The 23888-nt window shown below is 45.6% G+C and overlaps 1 protein-coding gene across 1 annotated transcript in view; it reads left to right on the forward strand.

The window, feature by feature from the left end:
* LOC144822490 (laminin subunit beta-4-like) overlaps positions 1-23888 on the forward strand; it is a 500129-nt gene that overhangs the window by 347532 nt on the left and 128709 nt on the right. Inside the window, exon 13 of the mRNA XM_078680103.1 lies at positions 18546-18696. Coding sequence (XP_078536229.1) covers positions 18546-18696 — 151 coding nt within the window. The remainder of the gene's footprint in view (positions 1-18545; positions 18697-23888) is intronic.

Genomic DNA, 23888 nt, shown 5'->3' on the forward strand with positions numbered 1-23888 from the left:
GCCCTTTGCTAGAGATCTTTTTAATTAGGCCCTGTACAAACCTCAAATAATTGAGTATCTGTATATATGTGGATAAGGAAGATTTTTGAATGAGAAGGGTAGATTGGTATATTGACAAATTAAAATTAACTAGAGGTCCCCATTCCAGAAAATGTATTATATGTTAAAGCTTAAAATCACAAGGAGACATCTAGGAAAATAATGTCCCTAATAATAATGCAGTAATAGGTCAACATGTTTCTTGCCTGTCGTCGTCCAGTAGGATCAATGGCAATTCATCAGGGCCATTGTCAAACCTAATTTAAGAGGAACGAGTGTTCCAATAGAACATAGAGTGCCTCTACTCTAAAATACTTCAGTGTGTACTGTGTAGAAACCTAAGAATTCAGACTTACAACTTAGCTTCAGAAGCTGAATTTCCAAAGAACACTACAAATGACCTGCACATAAAGTTATTGAGATGAGACATTTGTCTTTAAACTCGCATAAATAGTTCAAGCATCATTTCATGCAGTGGTGTATCGTTGTGATGCAATCTGTAATTACTTTCCTAAACCTCCAAATGCTCAGGGCCTATTCATGATTTTGAGTATCGCGCCAACACTGATATGCCAACCAAGTGAGGATTCAAAAATTGTGTGCATTTTCCAAAACAAAGCCCAGTATCTATCATACAAATTACGTTATAGTTTTTATCATCATTAGGGTTTGTGGCGACACAACTGATCATCAATCTGTCCAGCAAACAACACAACTCAACTCAAACATGGTCTCACTCCTGAGCAAAGGCTTAAGCTTCAATCCTCATGAAAGAGGGGATCCCTGTAGAGCCAGAATAGATCTTTTCAAATTCATCCGTACTCTAACACTGAAACGACATTTCTTTAACAGTGGAGACCCACAGAACATTCTACCACATGAACACGATGAAGCATCACTTAACAGCCTGACCATTAAAGATGTACAAACTACACATCTTCTTCTATCCCTCACTGACTTTGATGACCCTCCTAACTCCTTCGACAATCTCCTTAACGACTTAGAACTTGACACCAATCAAAGTATAGACAGTGGTCTAAAAAACAAGTCCAAATGGACACCTACTCTACCAGGTGGTAACCCAGTTGACATCTTCTACAACCTAGTATTGGCTGACATCGAGAAAGAAGAAAGGAAATCTTCCAACAAGAAAAGAAGACATAATGACAATCTCACTAGAGATGAAAGACTAGCACTAAAGACACTCAGCGAGGACTATGACCTGACAATAAAAGAAGCTGACAAAGGTGGCAATGTGGTCATCATGAATAAAACGGACTATCACAACGAAATCACCACACAACTAGCAGACACCTCTTGCTATAGCCCACTGGACTACAACCCCACAGGACCGCTCACCATACTAATCAATAGACATTTAACTGACTGGAAAGAACAGGGCCTCATCAGTGAGGAAGAGGCTCTATACATGAGAGTTACAAGACCAACCTACCCATACTTCTACACCTTACCGAAGGTTCACAAAACGGGGACATTCCCCCCGGGTCGACCAATTGTCTCCGGAATAGGGGGCCCAACGGAAAAACTAGCTCAATATGTGGACATTTTTCTAAATCCAATTGTAAAAAACCTTCCTTCCTTCATCCAGGATACCAAGCACATCCTAAGCATCTTGACAGACATTGAATGGCAGACAGATCTAATCATGGCAACATTGGATGTCGTTTCTCTGTATACATCCATCAACCCAGAAATGGGCTTACTAGCAGTCAACAATTTCCTGAATAATAGATCCATCACTCTCTTAGAACACACCAAAATGCTGTCAACCATGATGCACATCATCCTAATGAACAACTTCTTTCTCTACGACAAATCGTGGTACAAACAAACAAGAGGTGTGGCCATGGGGTCCAGATTCTCCCCCTCTTTTGCAAACCTATATATGGGCGCCCTAGAAGCCGAATACATCTGGGGCATCAAAGGCAAACCATGGATTGACAACATAATATACTGGGGGCGGTATATAGACGATTGTTTACTAATTTGGTCAGGTTCACATGCCTCTCTCCTAGAATTCTGTGTACACCTCAACAACAACCATATGGACATGAGATTCACACAAAATATCAGCTATACCAGTTTAAATTTCCTTGATGTAGAGATATACATCAAGAACAATGCCCTGCATAGCTGCCTATTTCGGAAAGAGACAGCCTGCAACGCAACTCTGCATGCCACCAGTGCACATCCGCTCACCAAATTAACACCATCCCCTATGGAGAGTTCATACGAGCAAGAAGAAACTGCAGCAAGAACTCTGAATTTGAACGCTGCATTGAAGACATGACCCAACGTTTTTCAAAAAGAGGTTACAAAAAGACCGTCTTAGAAGGAGCCAAGAGAAGGATCAAAAACATTAAAAGAGCTACAACTTTGATACACAAAACCAAGCAAAGCGAACTCAAACAACCTGCAAGACTAATCTTGGATTACAATGACATCAGCCTATCAATACGGAAGAGCATAAACAAACATTGGGGGATCCTGCTGGCTGACAGAGCACTGAAAGACACGATTACCAACAGACCCCAAATTACCTACCGCAGAGGAAAGAACCTCAGAACTAGACTATGCCCTACCATGCCACGAACAGCAAAACCAAACGATTGGCTAACAAAGAAATCTAAAGGCTTCTTTAAATGTGGGTACTGCAGCATGTGCCGCTGGGCCAAACATAACACTATCTCTTTCAAAGGATACTACAAACAAAATTTCAAAATCAACTCAAACATAACATGTGACACTAAGTACACAGTGTACATCATTGAATGTCTCTGTGACAGCCAATACATAGGAAGCTCCATTCGACCTCTGAAGGAACGAATCATGGAACATGCACGGGCCATCTTGACTCAGGACGCACGATATCCGATGGCTATTCGTATGGCCACCTGCCCTTCACAAGGCCCCAACAAAAAGTTCAGGTTCTATGGTATCGACACGATCGAACCTCATGCTAGAGGTGGCAATCGAGAATTGAAATTGAGACGCCAGGAAGCAATCTGGATAATGCGAACCCAAAGTCTGAAACACGGCCAGAACACTGATGGCGAGCTACATTTTTTTCTATAATAAAGAGTCCAGCACGACTAAAGACACCATGGAAGTTGTGACTACGGCTTCCATAAATTGCATAATTGAGACAATCTACACTAGACTTTTGAAGTATAAAAACATGCCCATGAAACAATTTCTGAGAGCAGCCACCTATAATTGTTTCAGAGCAGTACCAAAAACCTTGAAATTTGGGTCAATTGATACTAGACTATTTAAATATGAATATGCCCATGAAACCATATCTGTGATTTTCATTCTACATTTTGACTCCTCTCTGTCACAGGGTCATTGACATCATATAAATAATGTACACTTGGGGTCATTATATGAGCAGCGCTGCCCTCACCAATCCTCCAGTGATGTGAAATCTGTCTCGAAGCATCATCATCAATAGGGGCCATTTCAGGACCCTCCATTTTTTGAATTTTTTTTTCCAATTTTTTCACTTTTCTCACTTCCTTCAATGCATCACTGAAGCTAATAATAGTCAAGCATCCTATGACATCCTTCTCTTTCTCTCTGCTTTTCTTTGCCTAGTTATGCGAAAGTACCAGACAATCGCATCATTATCACTCGACCACACTGTATAAAATACATGTGCTAATGTTAAGTCTCACATTTGCTTTGTTGATACATAATCATGTGATATCCACATTTCTATCACCCGTGCTTTGCTTTACCTTAACAACATAAGCTAATACATACTCTTCTGGAATTGCGACTTTTATAGTACCCCACCCAAGATATTCTTCGCGCTACCTAGCCTTACAGAATTTATGTTACTTCATAATAACTAATTGTTCACACTCTCCTGAGGTGCAACCTTGGTGAACTTCCATGTCATGAGCAGGTCGAGCTCTTAAATGAGTATGCACAGTCTTTCTACTAGTGGCCCCACCATTTCCATTACCAAAGGTTGACATTCTAGTCACGGCCACATTCAGCCCGGCGCCCCTGTATGACGCGACTCATTTACGTCATAATATTAGCCACGCTTTTCACTCGACTACCTAACACTCCGAAGAACCGACAGAACTCTTTTCTCGTTACTGGCTTGCCAACAAGGTAAATTATACGTCTTAATCCGTTATGGAGAAACGCCCAGCTTCTAAAAAACTGCCAGTTTCTTGTTGTTTTCTGCCATTTAAGCTCAAATATATTAAATACTACCTTTTCCCAACTGCAGCCTTAAGGATGGGCCAAGCGGATTTGCTTGCCCGTTTGTGACCGACCGCATACCTAACGGCGGCACAACCCGTACATTTGTATTAAAGGAACACATCCATCACGTCCACGTATATTTGTTTACACCCGATTAGGACCGGGTTGGAATTATCACCGGTCCGACGGTGAGTCCATTCTCCTCCCTACGCATTGCAAACGCTTAAAAATTAATTTTTTTATTAACATGTCTTAGAACTCGCAATTGGCCTGTTTTTTACCTACTTCGTTCCTTCTCTTTCTTTTTTCTGATATGTATAGATACTGTCCTCAGCCCAACTCCAACAGGTATGCCTGCATACTTAGCTCTATATTTGCTTTGCTTTTTTGCCGTGCTTTTTTCTCCATTTCTGATCATTACCTTGACATTGGGCTTCCTTACCAGGCCATGGAACACGAGAAATTAATGAAAATATTTTACCCGATATTCCTCTATGTACGTAGGCATTACTCGCCATAGATACAAAGCATACATATCATCATGACATAAATTCTCTCCATGTACAAAGTGATCTGCTTGACACATACCCAGGGAATAGTTTTACATGTATCAATACAAATACATGGAGACACTGGAATTATTTCAGACTTAGGACTCTCTGAGCACACTTAGCAGGGATTTATGATTGAGTTTGGACAAAAATTTGCTTATCTAGTACCAAACCAAGTATTGAAGAAAAGTAAATGTGGCTAAGTTTTATGATTTTAGAATCGATGTATCATCCGGTAAAGCATCATACTAAGGAATTGTATTATAGAACTGTGAATGGTCTGTGAAGTTACCTCTTGCCATAGCATGACATTAAGTACATGTATTATAGAATCGTGCATGAACTGTGTGAGTCACCACTCTGCCACGCACCACCACCTTAATGACGGACTACATTATTAGAACGAGATATTTTTGTGCTCATGTTTTTTTCCCTTTTTCTCCACAGAACATACTGTTGATGTGTATTTTTGTGATAATATGGTTAGATATTTATCCTGTCACCTTGTCCCCACATGACACACACCATGTGGTTCTTTTGCATCTTGCGTCGCTGCATTATAACTATGATGATGAACAAAAATAGCAGCTCACCACGACACAGATCTCTTTGATCACACTCACCTTGCAGTATTTGTCACTTCCGGTTATGGATCGCAATATAAATGCACATTCTGCCCATCTTTTTGCACCATTTAGGGTCCACTTTTCTCGACTATCAGTCTTTCTCCTCCCCAGCACATCCCCCCACTTTGGCCTTCTCTCTCACTTCACCACACGTACCCTTCTTTCCTCACTCCTTTATCACCAGATATAAAAAACAGTTTCTGACTTTATTTTATTTCCCCAGCCCTGAAGAGTCACGGGTCAACCCCGTTTTTGACAAAACACGTGTCGGCTGGTTTTCATGTATATAAATACCGTTATGTGATATAATAAATAAGGAAAGGAACAACTAAAGAATTGTTTGGTCTTATCCTTCCATCAAAAGACACATCACCAACTATTGAACAGACTTAGGTTGTGTGCGCTTGTCCTTGCACATAGACTTATAGAAGGCAGAGCTCCTCTCCCCCTTCTCTCGCAGAGAATAGGGTTATCTCTGATCAAGCAGCACCAACAATTACCAACCACAATAATTACCTCACACCTACTATCTGTTGAGCGCCGTGCTAATTCTGAACATTGCAATAACCCTACGCCGAACTTGGATCTCAAGAGGTAGTGTATATCCACCGAGTATGATATAGTGGCTTTTAGCAAAAAAAATTGCTGTTCATTCTCAAATCATAGCCCCAATATCACAAGCAACATAAAGCACACATAATCCACATAAAAATCAGGTCCCTTAGGACTCGTGGGATCATTGGCTATTCAAAGGTACATTGTTCAGGAAGAGGAAAATGAGCTAGTTGTCACATGATCACAATGATATCTCTTCCTCAACAGCAATACCATAGGTACCCACATGCTTCTTATGTGGTCACTGCTGTGATCCTACCCATCTCTACGCTGCCGGAGATAAGCGGAAGGTCCGTCATACCAGCTATAAGCCGAGATAGAGAGCGGAGTGGCCTTCACATGATCGTGTAGTATTGCGATCAAGAGATTGAAGTCACCACGTATGTCGTTTTTTAGGCCTAGTGTGTAGGGTTTTACGGCAGCCTAGCGGTGATAAAGCCCTCCACCCACTGTCATTTTGGAAGAGGGATTTCTCTGTTCGTGGATCCAGGTCGAGACTGTTATGCCCAGATGCCCTGGTAGAGATTTTAGCAGAGTTAAGGAGCTGAGAGGCCCCTCGCGTAATCGTGTTGGTCCTGTAGTCACATGATCGACTTCAGTCCGTATGTGTATAGTACTGCAACAGCCTTACAGTAACAAAGTCCTCTCCTTACCGCCATGCTGGAAGAAGGATTTCTTTATTCTTGTACCCGGTTCCAGGCGATTATGCACAGATGACCAAGTAAACATTATTGCTACATAAGGATTAACATTGATTCCCTGTTCATAATGAGAAAGATAATGATGACTATATTGCAAGGAGTAATGTTTTTGAATGTATCTTCATCTGGTCAGCCGCCTAAATTCCATCTCATCCAAAGGGTATACACATTTCACTTGGAATATAATGTAATATATTCTTTTGGTATCCCCAGATGGATACACCTTGGTTCTCTGGTCTAACATCATTATTTCAAGAATGAATACCAAGAGTTAGTATTCCTAATAGGTGTTAAAAACAAAGGATATCCCATTCATCTAATGGTATACATTAGTTGGTCATAAGTCAAACTGTACTTAGGTATACTGGAATGGTATCCCCTTTGTCATCAAAGGACAGCTATTGCTTAACATCCTTTGGGGCATCACTTATTTCTCCAGTCCAACCGACGGTATCAATACTGCCATCAGTTGTATATGTAGATGAAACTGTGGTGATCGAAAAATTATTGTTTATTCCTTGCAAGTTCTGTCCTGGGGATATCATCTTTAAGGCCTTGTACATAGGTGCGTAATTGGAAAACCTATCTTCGCTTCATCTCCAGCAGGATCGACTGTGGGTTCTCTACATTAGTTAGTGTTTCCAGAATGACCCAGTGGATGTGCTTTATCTCCAAATAATTATTACCCATTTTAGTGGTAATCCTCCTATACCTGATGTTGCTTCTATGTCCATGTATGCGTATTTTCACAGCTCAGGTTGTCATCCCAACATACTGTAACTGGCAAGGGGCATGTGATTAAGGAAACGCAGTTCCTAGAGTTACTATTCATATGATTTTTCAGATGCCATTTTGTTTTTTCACATATCAATCTACTTCACTGGCTTCATGAATTACCAGACATTACATTGTCCACACAGAAAATGGCCAGTAACTTGAGGAAGACCCAATCCTATCTTCTGATGAGGGTGCTTTCCTAGGTTGAGTATGGACCGGCATGTCTTTAAAGATTTTGGATTACCTGTGCTAGAACAGCGGTCACTCTAAATCCAATTACCCACTGTTTATGATGTTCCATCATTTGGTGATGATCTTCTTGGGTTTGTTTGAACAAGGAGTGAGATGAAGTGACACAGGTCAATTTAGTGGATTCTTTTCTGTCCTTGCATTCCAATAGTGCCTCTCGATTCTTTATTTTCACTCTTTTCCGTGCAGTGCAAATAATCTGTGGTGGATAATTCCTCTTTTGTAATTTTTCTTCAAGTGTGTCTGCTTGGTCTTCATAATTCCTTAATTCACTGAAATTCCTCTGTAATAACTGGCCATATGGTAAGTTATCAGTGCCCTGGGATGGTGCCTCGCAGAAAGCAGTAAACTGTTACGATCAGTAGGTTTGTTGAAGGTTTTTTGTTTTCAAAATGCTGTTATCAATTGGGATTGTCAAGTCTAATGAAGAAATATGCCCCAGATCCGTGAAGATGTGTGCAAACGCAATTTCGGTGCTGTGCATATGGGCAAATTTATGATTGCAAAAACCCAGATCTCAATGTACTAAAAGAGCATTGCAAATTCCAAATTACTTAATGGTGTGTATAGAAAACATAGTGCCAACACTGTAAACCTCTGTGTGTCACAAAATAAAGAGGGTTAGTGGTGCCCTTGGATTGTTGCAGTTTGCACAGATATGCGTCTGTGGTTTGCGACTGCTCCTGTGAAGGTTACTGACAGCTGAGGGAGTCAGTAGTAATTCAGAAAGTGGAAGCTGCGCATGAAGAACAGCTTCTGTGGTTCAAGTGACATCTGTGACGTCAGAGGGAGGGGACAGTCACTGCCCAGACTTCCCTGAAAGTTGCTTTTGAACTGTGGATGGCAGACATCTCTTGTAGAACAGCATTGTGTTAGATAAGTGTTGCACATAATCTAGAGAAGCCTCCCGATCATCGTCAAGTACATAAAGGCACTGCTTAATTTGAGCCGGTGGTTGCTGGTGGAGACCACCGTACTGGCGCTCAATTTCAGGGACTGGCAGTTATTTTTCCTTTTAAGACCTTTCCCGAGAGCAAGAGAGGGAAAAACACATAAAACAGAAAGGCAGAGGAAGAGCAAGACGGAAAAACCGTCACAAAGAAGAAAACAAGAGCCCACAAGAGTGAGACAAAGAGGAAGGGAGGTGTAGCATGCTGGTTACCCCCGAAATGATGACAGGAGCCGAGGTTCTGTTTAAGCCTTTAATTGCTTTATCCGGCACCAGAGAGCGCCGAGCCGCAAGTCTTGCCGGCTCCGACACTCGCACTCTTTTCCTTAGGATGCGCGCGCATCCTGTCATGGCCGCGGGCGTACCGCGTCATCACGCGGCTGACGCCAGCTAGAGCGCCGACTCTACATATCTCCCCTTTTCACAAATATAACAAGACTGAAACTATTGTCCATCACTCATATCATAGTCCTGAAACCTGGACGGTCTCACCACTGATTTCCCCCCTCGGGTGTATCTTACCGGGGTCGCAGTGTCCTCTCTCTCCCGATTGGCTCCGCTGCTTTCCCCTTGGCGGAGATCAACTGGGCTCTCCATTGACCGCCTTGTGCTCCTCTCTGCTTCCACTCAAGGGTTGATGCTGCGCCTTGTTCCTCATTCAAACCTCCCGTTTCTGCATCTTCTTCCAAACTGGACGCCTCCCTTTCCTGTCCACTCTCCTCAGTTCCTTCATGGTCGTGATCATCAGTGTCCCATCTCATATCCTGTTGCACCTCGCCATCCTATCTTGGGACCACACATTGCCATCACTCAATAAGGCTGCTCTGTCATATTTCTCCTTGACTTGGAGTGGTTTGCTGTACTTGCTGTCCCCTTTCCTTTGTAACGTTGCCAGCTTGACCCTTACCCATTCACCCTGCTCCAGTCCGGTGTCTCTCACATTCCTTCGAGCGTTGTAGTGTTTGGCATACACTGCTTGCGCTTTCTCCAGGTTGGCATGGACTACGGCTGGGGACCATTGGCTGGTCACTGTTTTTTCCTTCCATGCTCTGTTGTCTCTCGTGATTGGGTCTCGACCTCTCAGTATCTGGAAAGGGCTATATCCTGTTCCCGTGGGTGTAATTCGGTAGGCCCATATCATTTTCCATATTTCCTTCTCCCAATCTTTATCACTCATGATGGCGGCCTGCACCGACCCCATTACCACCCTATTGAAACGTTCTACTAAGCCATTCCCAGCCGGGTGGTAAATAGACGTGTGCTTGGATAGAATTCATTTCTCTTCATGAAGTTGGCCCACTTCTCTGACGTGAACTGTGGCCCATTGTCACTTAGTATAGTTTTGGGAATGCCTTCTCTCACAAAAGTGTCGCTCAGAAATGTTACCACTGTCTCCGTGTCCATCACTTCCGATACCTTCATTTCTGGCAACTTGGAGTACCTGTCTATAAGGACGCAGACATATTTCTGGGTTCCTTGTCCGTCCAGAATTGGGCCTAGGATATCAATGGACAGTTCTTCCCACGGGTTCCTTGGGGACTCGAACTTCCCTAGTGCTGGTCTCAAGGGTTTCAGTGTTTTGTCCGCTTCTTGACATTGTGCCCACTCTCTGACGTGCCGTTCAGCTTGGGCATCCACGCCCGGCCACCAGTACCCTTGCTTGGTCCTTAGTTTAATCTTTCCAATTCCTAGGTGTCCCTCGTGGAGTATCTCTAGCAATCTTGGAACCATTCCTGCTGGGGGAATGACCTTGTCCCCTCTGTATATGAACATTTCCTTGTCACCGACTGATAGTTCTTCCCTGATTTCATAGAACTTCCTCAGGTTTTCGTCCATATGCCTTTTCTCCGGCCATCCCTTCATTATGCATTCCTTCACCTTCTGTAAGTCTCCGTCCTACTTATACGCTTCGTGCCATTCTTGGTTGCTGATGACCCTTTCCTGATCCTCAGTCAATGCAACCATTTCTCCTCCGATTTCTCCGTCTTCTGCTTCCGTCTCCATAGCTGCTGCTCTGCTCAGATAGTCGGCTACTTTGTTCCTGCTGCCCGGGATATACTCCACATCATATCTGTACTCCAGCAGCTTCAGCGTCATTTTGGCTATTCTGGGCGTGGCACTGGCATGTCCACTCGAGGTTAATACCTTTACTAACAGTTTGTGGTCCGTTTTCAACTGGAACCGTGTGCCCCACAGGAATTTTCGAAATCTTCCCATTGCCCATACTACCGCCAGCATCTCTTTTTCAATGACGCTGTATTTCTTTTCAGTGTCACTCAGTGTGCGTGATGCAAAACTCAACGTTTCCACCACTCCTTGGCCTCTATCCTGCATCAGCACAGCGCCCAGCCCCTTGTCGCTGGCGTCAGTTGTGAGTACCGTTTGGCTCTGGGGGTCATATCCTTGTAAGGGCACTGCATTCACCACATCTCTCTTCACGCTCTCAAACTCTTGTTGTGTTTCTGCTGTCCAGTTGAATGGCGTCTTCTCCCTTGTTAATTGCCGCATATGGTGGGTCTTTGTTGCGAAGTGTTGGACAAACTTGCTATAATACTCCGCCATGCCCAAGAAGGATCTGACATCATCTCTGTTGGTGGGGGGCGGTGCATCACAAATCGCTCTCACATTTTCAGTTTTTGGTTTGATGCCTTGTACTCCTATCTCGTGCCCTAGATAGGTTACTGATTCCATGCCCAGGCGGCATTTTTTCCATTCCGCTGTCAGGCCCCTTTTTTCCAGAACGCTCAGCACCTTGGTCAGTTTGGCATCGTGGTCTAGTCTGTCTCGTCCCATCACCAGGATATCGTCCTGAAAATATTGGATGCCATCCATGTTCTTGAATAGTTGATGCATCAGCTTTTGGAACACCGCCGCAGCCGATGCCAGTCCAAACGGCATGCGGCAGAACTGGTAGCACCCAAAGGGGGTGATGAAGGACGTCAGTCTCTTACTCTCCTGATGTAGTGCGATCTGGTGGTATGCAGAAGTCAAGTCTATTGTGGAATACCACTTTATCCCCCGGGTCTTTGCTAGCATTTCCTCAATGCGGGGCAAGGGAAATTTTTCCACTATGATGTTTTTGTTGAGTTCGCGGAGGTCAACACACAGCCTGACCTTCCCACTGGGCTTCATTACCACCACCAGTGGTGCCAACCATTCTGCACATGTGATGGGTTCGATTATGCCCTTGTTCTCCAGATCTTGTAGCTCTTCCTGGACTGCCTCTCTTACAGCCAGGGGTATGTTCCTCACCTTGTGCGATACCGGTACCGCTCCTTCCTTGAGTATTATCTTGTGCGTAAACTTCTCCAGTCTCCCCACCTTGCCTCCGAACACCTTGGGGTACTCCTTCTTCCACTGGTCCAAATCCGGCCAACTGTCAGGTTCGGTGAGCAGTATCTGGACCTTTCCTCCCGGGTCTAGTTTGATACCCAGGTCCCCTTGATCCAACCAGCCCAGGACGAGGTTCCCTTCTCCGAGACGTACAGCTTGCAGATGGCTGTGCGCCCCCTAAATTCAAACTTCAACGGCCTGAATCCTGCCATGGGTATGCGGTCTCCATTGTACGTGACTGGGCGAATGTCTAGACGCTCCAGTTCCGGACCCAGCGATGGCTTGAATGTCTCGTTCCATACTGCCCTCTGGACTATGGTGTATGGGGAGCCTGTGTCCGCCACTATGCTGATTGGTACTCCTACTATTGTCATGTCCAGCAGAGGCTTGGTTGACCTTTTGTTGTCGACGCAGAGTATCTGATCATAATTGCATAGCACGGTGTCGTCTTCCTCATAGTTGTCTTCTCCTTGGTCTTCCTGCTCTTGTTCCACGAACTTCACCATGGACTTGGTCGCTTTCTTGCGGCACACCTTTTCATAGTGCCCTACGATCCCGCAGAACAGGCATTTGGCGCGAAATGCCGGGCACTTCCTGTCGTGAGTCTCATGCGCCATGCTCCCGCATCTGTAACAGTTCCGCTTACTGGTTCCCGCCTGTTTTCCTGGGGGTCCTGGATTCCCTTGCCACCTGTTGGGATTCTTCTGCACCGTACCTCTGTACTTGCCTTCCCTTCGGGATCCCTCGTCCTCGATTCTGTTCACCATTGGTCTGGCCACCGGCTCTTTCTTCGCTGCTTCAGATCACCATTTTGCGAGTTCCGCTTTCTTGACTGTCGCCATGACTTCCTTCAGCGTGGTTTCTCCGCTTGCCCATAGTTTCTCCTGCACAGCTTTGCTTGTAGTGTGCATCACGATCTGATCCTTGATGAACTCCTCCTGGAACGCTGCGTAATTGCACGTGGAGGCCAATTTCCTCAATGCCGCCACGTATTCTTCAACTGATTCGCCTGCCTCTTGTTTCCTTTGTTGGAAATTGTATCTGTCGATTGAGACACAAACCGCCGGTCGAAAGTGTTCATTTAATTCCTCGATGGCATGAGCGTAGACGTCGTCGTCCGTGCTAACCCGTTGTTTGGGTACTAAGTTCTTGAAAACTCTGAGTCCCTCCGGACCTAGGTTAAGTAGTAGAATGCGTCTCTTCCTCTGGCTTGTGAATTTTTCCTCGTTTTCATCCTCCAGTACTTCTATGAAGTTGTCTATATATTCTCTCCAATCTTCCCACCGAATGAGGGGTTCCCCTGGTTTGGGTAGGAAAGGCACTGGTGCCATGGCTGAAGACGTTTGGGCGCACATCCTCTCGTCCTCCTCCTGTTTCTTTGGGCGTCTCTGGGGGCTCTTGTTGTCTTCCCCTTCGCCTTTCCCTGAGGTCGCCAGCTCTCCCTCCTAAGGGTGTGGGGTCTGTAGGGTACTACTCTGTCTTGTCCCCTTATTTCGGCCCTCTCACCTCCTGTTGCGGTTATGTGGCTCCTTTGCACGTGGGTGGGCTCTGCCACGCTCTCTGGTGTCCTCGTCCCTTAAAAGTGGTATTTGGGCGAGCACGTCGTGTTGTCTGGAGAGTGCTCCTGTCCCTGGGGATCGGTGGTCGGTATGCCTGTGGTTCGTTTTTTCTTGTTGTCCCTTATTTTTTCTTATTTTTTTCCATCACCTCCTCATCGCCATTGTTGCATGCTGGTTACCCCCGAAATGATGACAGGAGCCGAGGTTCTGTTTAAGCCTTTAATTGCTTTATCCGGCACCAGAGAGCGCCGAGCCACAAGTCTTGCCGGCTCCGACACTCGCGCTCTTTTCCTTAGGATGCGCACGCATCCTGTCATGGCCGCGGGCGTGCCGCGTCATCACGCGGCTGACGCCAGCTAGAGCGCCGACTCTACAGGAGGTGTCTGGTAGTGGATTAAAAAGACCAGGTGTCGATTCTAGATCACCACCAGCCTTGGAATTCAGCATGCTGACAAAGCACCGGACGCAGGCTTATGAGAAGAATTTTGGGCACCGGCAGTCATTCTTTTACACATTAAGCACTGCTTAATGGACAAACATATGTGCCAATGTTGTAACAACCTGAACTGTCGCAGTAATACCTATAGCAGGTCAATACAATTAAAGTGGAAGTACTGCAGCAATCCGGCATGTAACAGGTACAAGCCAGGTGCATGTGTAGCCTTCTTCTATAGGATAATGTGTGAGCTATCTCTTTCAGCAACTAAAGGAACCTCAACAACTAAGAAGGAGTTGGAATATAGCTTCGGGCATGGTTGTACGTCGAAAGGGCATGGTGTAATGCTCACGTTTGCTCCATTGCATGCGTACCAGTCCTGTTACTCTCTTGCACTGGGATGGTTACTTGCCTTTACAGCTAATGTTACCCTGTCTCTGGAAGATAGCAAGAGAGATGTTTAAGCTCTAAACACACCAAGATTCCATGAATAACAGAATAAAGACTTTTTACCCCGAACGGTCAGAGTTGTGCCAATGCTCTGGTTGCAAACAGGACGGGTAAGGCAGGGGAGTGTAGCTCAACACCCGTTGGTATCCATCCGTATGTAGGGGTAATTGGCCTAGTGGAGTCAAGTAGCCCCTGTCATCTGCCAGGAAGTAGATACAATCATGGCGCCGTTGTAGGACTCAAATTAGCCTCTTGGAACATAGCTGAGCTTCTACAAAAAACTGCTTCAGTAGATTGTCCATCTTTATCGAGGGCCATGACATACTAATTTTCAAGAAACCTGGCCATGTATATCGCCACTGCTATTTAAATCTTTCAAAGGTTGTGGAAGGCGGACAGCGAGGTAGACCAGGGGGGGGGGGGGGGGAGCTTACAACCTGGGTTAGACAATCTAATCATTATAGGGTAGACGGGCTCCACATCAATTGCAGGGACATCCTTATAATTAGGATACAGCAGGTAAATGTACCAGACTTGCTGCTCATCAATGTTTATGCAAGTGGTGTGCAAGGCGGGAAAGCGTCACCTATTGTTGGCTATTTAGACATGTTTTTAACAGAACATAGAGGTGATAACAATTTGATGATAGCCGGTAATTTTAACTGTACCTTCGAACCCCTAGACCTTTACGATGTAAATCTTAATGCAGAGGAGGATGCTCAGTGATTTATTCCACCGCTGGATCTTCACAGGAGCAGCCCTGCAATTAAAAGTGTTTTGTATGGAACAGGGAGTCAGTGCTGTTAATGGGAGATCAGCCTCAGACAAGCAGTGCTCGTATACCTTTTGTGCTGGGCTGCGCAGTAGTCACATTGATTTCTTCCTGCTTAATAAGGAATTTTGGTCCACCCTAATAGATATGGTGGTCTGTGAACATACTGAGAGTGACCATAATCCGCTAGTGCTCTCCTTATATCCCGCAAGTACTCCTCTTGGTGCTAGTCCGGCGCCACAAATCGATTACGTGGAGGTTCTACTGACAAACGATGCCAGGCGAGTTAAATGGTCAAACGTGATTAAAAAAAGAAGAGCACTTGAAGCAAATTAGTATTTTGGTAGTTAATGCACTGGGTACATTACAGACATGTGCTACACAAGAAGAGCTTAATTCTATAGTTGTGCAGGTCCATGAGGAACTATTTAACCAGCTCAAAGGCTTTTTTATTTCTAAAACCAAAAAACCTCTGATACACTCGTGATTTAAGGCGGCCGCCTGGTATGATAATTTGTGTCGAACGGCCTATAGAATCCTAGCTAGGGCAATTAGGTCAAAGAACAGGGACGATATACAACGGGCAAGGGCTGAATATAAGGCGGTCCAATACCGAGATAAAAGGGACTGGGATGAACCACACTGGGCCGAACTGCTTAAGGCATGCTCGGGGAGAAATATGACTACCTTCTGGCACTTGGTGAAATGGGGCAGTGGTGCACTTAGTTAGGTGCCTGTGAATTATGTAGCCCCAGACCAGGGGGTATCGCACTTCAAAGCCCAGTTTGCACACCGTGGGGAGGTACAAGATTGTTTTGATATGCCACCTCCTATTTCCATCTTGCACTTTACCAAGAAAGATGTGGAAAATGCTTTACTCTCAGTCCCAAGAGGTAGGGCGCCTGGGCCTGACTGCATCCCCACCGATCTGTTTCTTTATGACATACCTAACTGGGCATCCTACATTCAGCTCCTTGTGAATGCCATAGCAAGTGGAGTATCCGTGCCCGGTACTTGGGCAGAAGCAGAAATACTCCCTATTTATAAGAAAGAGGATCTCTCTCAACCAGGAAATTATAGGCCGATAAGCCTCATTGATTGTATACAAAAAGGTTTGGCTAGGTTGGTACTGAGCAGAATCCAGGCCTGGATTGAGGAATATGACATCTTGTTCCCACTCCAGGCGGGTTTTCGCTCTTATACTAGCACCATTGATCAGGTGTTCAGGTTCATTCCGATATATTGGCGTACTGTAGTGCTAGAGGGAGGTACGATTTACGTAGCTTTTGTCGACCTTTAGTAAGCTTTTGACCTTGTTCCCTTCACTAAGATGTGGCTAACCTTTTTGTAATTAGGCATGCCATTAGAAATTCTGGCATTTCTGGTTAAGTTTCATGATGCCAATTATCCGCAGGTGAGATGGGATGCACAGGGAAGCACCACTAAAAAGTTTCCTATAGAGAATGGGGTTCGACAGGGGTGCGTTCTAGCACCAACTCTCTTCTCATTATATATTAATGGGGTGGTTCAGTATTTTTATAATTATCCCACGGATGCACCCACTCTAGCAAGGATGAAGATCCCGTTGCTTATGTTCGCAGACGACACCCTTGTACTCTCAAGACATGAAAGGGCCTACAGTGTGCCCTATCGAGATTCAAGGAGTTTTGTCAGGACCACGACCTCGTAGTTAACGTAGATAAAACAAAATGTATGGTCCTACATAAACATAGGAGTATCAGGGGTAGAGTCGAAATGAAGGAAGGTATTCTGGAACAAACACAGAAGTTTACTTATTATGGGGTAACAATTGGCAGCAAACTTAGCTGGAACCTCAAATAGATTTGCTCTCTGTCAAGCATGCCCAACTCTCAGGTGCCCTGCTGAAGGAGCAGCGATCATCATACACTAAACCAATCGCTCCTGCACTGAAAATGTATTCCTCAAAAATTAGCGCTTCCATTTTGTATGGGCAGAACTGTGGGGTTACGCCAATTTAGACCGTCTAGTGAAAGCTCAAAATACATTTTTGAGGTCATTAATTGGCCTCCCACATTCCACCCCGTTATTACCCTAATTGTTAGATTTGGGTTGCTATTCGATTGAGGATGTGGCACACATTAGGCCAGTGGCATACTGGAGAAGGCTCTGGGTTACCCCGGAGCTTTCACACTATGCCTAAGCTCTAATAGAAGTTAGAGAGGCTGACGTTATGAGCAAAATTCTATGGCTAAGGCGAGTAAAAGCCACTCTTTGTGAGATGGGGATGAGCAGTTTATGGGCATCCCCCGCTGACTGTGTATTTCCAGCTAAGAGTAAGTTCAAGGCAGCATATTGGAACTCGCTTGCTATGAAGCGGTTTGCTGTACTAACTGGTCCCTCATTATCCAGAGACTTCCTAAGATTTAGCATGAAGTGAAATACGAAGGGTACTGGAATCTAATCACCACCCCTAAAGACAGGAAACTGTACCATCAGTTTAGGGTGGATTCGCTTCCTACTAATGTATTTAACAACAAATGGCATAGCTCGATTAGGAGCAATTGTCCATTCTGTCCTAATTCTAACGAATCACTGGCACACATTCTGTTTGCTTGCCCAGCCTATAGAAATCCCAGGTCCAGATGGTTGAAACCGGTATGTCTAAATCTGGGGACCAGGTCAAGTAATAAGGCATTTAGGATTCTACAAACATCTATAAAGAGTCCATAGTGATCACTGTTGCTAAATACTTGGGCTGGGTGTGTGTGATTCGTTTGAAAGAGAGGAGCCTTAGGTAAATGTTTTATGCTCCCTAGGTTAGGCAATTGTTCATTGCACTATGCACTTTGACTCCGAATGAACTTAAAATTGATTTGTATGCTGAATCAAGGAAAATTGGTCACCCTAGGCGGCAGTTTTGCCGGAGTGTATTCCAGCAGTTTTTTAGCTATTTATTATATAACTATGAATTTTATCAGGAAAGTTTGATCTAGATTTGTATAATCTATTTTTATGTCGCAATATGCCTATATTTTAAATATGCTCACCTCTATGTATTATGTATTATCTTTTGTGATTTTAAATCGAAATAAAGATTTTTGACTGACTGACTTTCTGGAAAAGAACACTTTAATAAGAACATTAAGAATCCAGGGTAATGCCTTCTTTGTTCAATTACAGAATGCCCTCAGACTCTTTCTATATGTGTTCAGGAGATGCATAATCCAGAGATTGTTGTGTTACAGAGTTGCTTTTCTCTTGCAGATGTTCACCATACGATGGGAAGTGTGAGTGCCTGCCGCACATGACGGGCCGCCAGTGTAAGACACCAGCTTCTGGATACTATATTGTACAACTCGATTACTACATTTATGAAGCTGAGGACGCACAGCCGCTCTATGCATCTGAGTCAATCGTTAGTATGCAAAATAATTCACTATTTTATGTTTGGTTTTGAGGTCTATGTGTTTAGCTCTGGAAGGCAGCATGGGTTATAAATGTAACGCTAAAATATTTGGTGCTCTGCAGGACAATAGTTCAAATCCTTCCATTGCTCCAAAGTCATTTATTTGAGTGCTATTAATTTAGGTTAACGGAACACCTTTTATTTGCAGAACTTGGAAATGTCAGGAGTATTTTATGAATCAAAATATTAAAAGAAACTGAGGGCCATATTTATCAAGGCTTGCATCACTTTTTCTCCACGCAAAGGGGTGCAAAAGCAGCGTAACGCTGGAGATGCAACGTATCAAGTCACGAATAACGCAACGCAGTGCAAATCGCTGTGTTTCGTTAATCTGCACGAGGGAGGCAGTCCATGGGTAGTGCGTGAATGTTCCCATGCAAAACCTATGGATTATGATGCATTCCCAGATTTACCATAAGAGGTAGACCAGAGAATGCTCTAAAACTGCTATGCCTCCCCAGGTGAGGCATAACGAGGAAAAAGATCTTTATTTCTCCTCGTTTTTACCCCTTTTTATGTGTGCTGCATTCTCCAGCACACATAGAAAGAGGAAAATGTCTCAGGGGATTGTTTTTGTGAAGGATGGTGCCCCTTCCTGTCCTGAAGCAAGCCTGCTAACAATGCCGGCACCCCTGCACCATGGTGCAAGACTGCTTGCGTTGGCGCTAGGCAGCACATTGTGTGCCAGCGCTGGGAGAAGGCAAGAATGTGCCATACAATTTTAAGTACAGCGCATTCTTGCCCTTTCCCTAACACGCAGCGCTGCGCTTCGTGATAAAATGATAAATATGCCCCATATTATTTTGGCTAAGCGCTGGCTGATCTTTCAAGGATCTAGGCTCTAAACCCTAGCTTAAGGACACACTGGCTTTGGCACTCTGCAGGTGGGGAGTAGTTGTTGACTACTGGGCCTGAGGAGACCTATTGTCAATATGAGAGTGATTGTGACTTCTGTAGACTTCAAGAAGCAAAGATTGTGAACACAAGCACCTCACGCTTCCTGTGTATCAAACCATCACTAATGTTAGGTGTATTTATTGTGAAGCAGCAGGATAGACACAGGGGTAACAATATCCACCTAAAATCCAATGTTAGTAGCACAAGTGTCAAAGTGACTCCTGCTTCAAGCCAATGCCCGGATGCAGTGATGCAGTAATCCAAATATTCTACTTGCTCATTGAGATATGAGGAGAGGACAAAGGAAGGGTGTGTGTGCAGCCTGGCATAGTTGTTCAAGAAATATCTAATATAAGAGAACAGCTGAATCTGTCAGTGATTACATTACTGTGTACAGTAGTCTCCCTCCAGAAAAGCTATAGAGGATGGGCTAGCGACGCAGAGGGACCTGACGTCTTTCCCTTCACCTCTCATGCCCACAGTCAGAAACCCATACTTCGACCCGGGACCCAGCATTTCTGATATGTAATCAGATGGGCTGCAGGTCGGTGGGCCACCTATTCGATATGGATAGCCTCCTTTCCTTTGAGCCCCTACACACGGACTTCGCGCTCCCAGTGTCGGAGCGATGGCATTATATGCAGATCCGTCAAAAGGTAATGCACCCCTCTGTACGCACTGGATAAGAACGGCACCTCACTACCTTTAAATGCTGGCTCCTCACCAAGACATCTGAGGAGCTCACAATCTCAGAACTGTATCGACTAATAGGCCCCTCAATGGAGACTCCCAAGTCTAGAAGCCAGCTCTGATGAGAGACTGAGATAGGTTGGGAACTAATGGTAAGAGAGTGGGGCAACATTTACTACCGGACATACCACACGTCCCACAAAATGGGTTGCATTGAAACCGCCACCAAAATTGTTACCTATTGGTACTACACCCCCCACCGACTACACAGCTATAATTCATCCAAAACACTAGACTGCTGACGCCAATGCGGACAAACTGCTGCGTTGCTACACATTCTATGGCAATGCCCAAAAATACAGAACTATTGGGAGCAAGTACTCCCAGACATAGATACGCACTTTGACAGGGAACTCCCCAGATTTCCTGCATATGTTATTCGAGGACTACCTTATCCTCTCACAGGCAGATCTGCTTGTCCCTAGGGGCGGCGTGACAGAACATCCTATCCACTGGGTCTCAGACCTGGTACACACACACACTGAAGTCGACTGCACAGGTTATGGCATAATCTTTGGATGGAACAAAGCACCCTCTCCCTATCTCACCAAAGTTCTTCCTTCTCTGAAATATTGGGGCCATTCCTACCCTTGCTGAAATCGGAATTCAGGGAACTTACCTGCCCCAAGTAATTGCGGCTGAGACCCAGGGCCCCTCGTAGCCTGTATATAGAGGTCACTAATTGGGATAACATAGGGCACCAGTTGGGTTGGGACCTCTCACTTTCCCTCTTCCCTTCCTTCACTTCTCTTTACCTTTTTATATATAGCAGTCATCAGGTCCGGGGGGTGGGGGTTGGGGAGGTTGATTGTTCACACCTTATAACATACACGGCCCTGATAGCAGGGTCCTACCTGTTGATACAATACAGCTTGGTGTCTTCCTTTTATTTCTTTTTTTGTTAATTATAAACCAGTAAAGAGATTTAAACCAAAAAAGCTCTAGAAGGTAGATGATATAGAAGTTTTTCCTGCTGTATGGAATATCCCTTTTAAAAGAGCAAGATTATTTTTTTAAACCTTTCTTTGTCATTTTAAAAACCCATGACAACATACAACAATTCAGCACCCCAAGACTGTTTAGTACATGAGCATCAGAGGCACTCCCAGCTCTTAAAAAATTAGAGTTTACAGTATTAAGGCACATCAGGGGAGCAAATGTTGAGGGAGGCGTGGCCTGACACCAATGGAGTAGGGAACTTTAACCCGCAACGATCCCCCATCCAGTGCCATCCTGACACAATCGAGGGGCCCGAGGCATTCAAAACGAGGGGCCCGACACCCCACTAAGGAGCAGACACCAATTATACGGCTGAGGGAGCTGTTAGAGTAGAGAGCCAGTCACAGAAACTGAAATGCAAAGCCGCACAAAGAGGCAAGATGGTGCCCGCTGAATAACATGAAGTGGGAGATCCTGAGACGTGGCGGACCCCCTATCGGGATCTGAACAAGTTCGGCACCAAACAATCCGGAGCGCCCGGAAGATCGAGCGGAGAATGAGCCTCGCTGCCAGGGCTTTCCCTCCTGATCAAGGTGGCTGCACGAAAATAGCGGCCTTAACTTGAGCCTCGAGTGCAGCCGGCACCTGCTGGTAACACAGAGAGTGAAAGGAAATTGACGATGGGGCTGGGGGACCCTGTGCGAGGCTAACGGGCGATTCGGACCCCGGAAAGTCAAACAAGGTTAGCCCTAACGCCCGGGCTTCCCCCTCCTAAGTGAAAGAGGGCCACGAAACTGGCGGCTGGGGCCTGAAATTGAGCCGTGAGTGTGGCCAACATCCAACTGCACCGCACATAGCAAAAGGAGACTACTACCCAGACCTGTGGATCCACACGAGGCCAATGGGCCCCCGGACCCAGGAAGATCTAGCAGAATGCGAGCCTTGACATCTGGGCATTCCCCCATGGGCAAGGGCAGACGCACGAATATGGAGCCCGAGGCCTGGAATTGAGCCATGAGGGAAGTCGATACCCAGCTGCACTGTACAGAAACAAAGGAGACCACCAATGGGGCCTGAGGACTCATGAGAGGCCGACGTGGCACCCCATGAGGAGTACCCAGGCACGGAGATAAGGAGGTACGGAGGGGGAGTGATCGAAGGAAGGGGAAAGCAATATTGCCAGCAGCCTTCGATTGGGATGGTGAACCCCGCACCACAAGGGCAGCTGCCATTTAGCCACATAGCAGACGAGAGGAAGGAGGCAGCTGCCGGTACCCGCGGAGCTGCGAGGAACAAAAGCGACTCCCTGCAAAGAGGGAACTGGCATAGCGGAGGAGAGGGACATGCAAGGTGGACTTGATCGCGGCACAGATTTTGAACCGCTACCCCAAAGGAGAGCTTAGCAAAGGGAAGTACACCTGCAAGGAACGAGAATTGAGGAGGAATTAATTGAAAGTAAAGAAGAGAGGAGCCAATGCACTCCAGCAGTCCCTGGACATAAAGGATCTCTCGGGAGCACACCACATCACTGGCAAGTCTCCTCGAGCAGCGGCGAGCATTGTAGCCATAGAACTGCCTGGCACCTCGACCCCAAACTGGCTTGGGCCTGCATTCCAAGAGTGCAGGGCAAGAAGAGGCAGGGGACTTAGAAGAAGAGGACTGCACTTCTAGAGAGGATCCACTAAGGGGAAGGCATCCAGTAGAAAAGATCTGGAGCAGCAGCAGCAGGCGGTCGACGACCCGGGGTCCCTGGACGAGGGCAGACAGTTGCAGTGCTGGGAGGGAAGCCCCAGACAGGCCTATCCTCCAAGATATATTTCAAGCCATTGAGACCTCTAGAGTAGCGGTGGGAACAATAATAGACACCGTTAGAGAAGATCTGGGACCGCAGAGGACAGATCATAGGCGGCTGGCGGAACAGGTCACAATAAACAAGAGTGATATCCAAGACAGTGAAACATAAGCTGGTCACAGCTTCTAGTAGACTCTCAGACATAGAGAAGCGAGTGCACACGCTGGAACTCAGAGCAAAGGATGCCAAAAATAGGGCAATGCGCAACAACCTGCAAATCATTGGCCTGCCGGAAATAATCGAGGGGGCTAACATGGTCGCGCACCTAGAGGACTGGATCCATTCCAAGGTGGCAGAATAAGGACTCTCTCCCTACTTTGCCCTAGAGCTAGCACATAGAGTACCAGCGAGAGCCCCCAAGCTTGGGGGAACCTCCATGGCAAGTGATGGCACGCCTGCTATTTTATAAAGACAGAGACCACATGCTAGGCCAAGCCCGATTGAAGGGCTAACTTGTAGTGGACAATAGCACAGTTAGAATATTCCTGGATTTTTCTCAAGATGTCCAAAAACAGATAGCATCCTACGTGGCTGCCAAATGGAAACTGCGGCAGCTGGGCATACAACATTCCATGATGTCCCCAGCTAAATTGAGTGTGACAACAACCGATGGGACACGATTCCTAAATACACCACAGGAAGTGTGGGACTGGATTGACCAACATGCACCATAGGAGCAGGACAACTTCAGACAGGACAAGCG

Source organism: Lissotriton helveticus, chromosome 1_1 (assembly GCF_964261635.1).
Source record: "Lissotriton helveticus chromosome 1_1, aLisHel1.1, whole genome shotgun sequence".
NCBI classification, from domain to species: domain Eukaryota; kingdom Metazoa; phylum Chordata; class Amphibia; order Caudata; family Salamandridae; genus Lissotriton; species Lissotriton helveticus.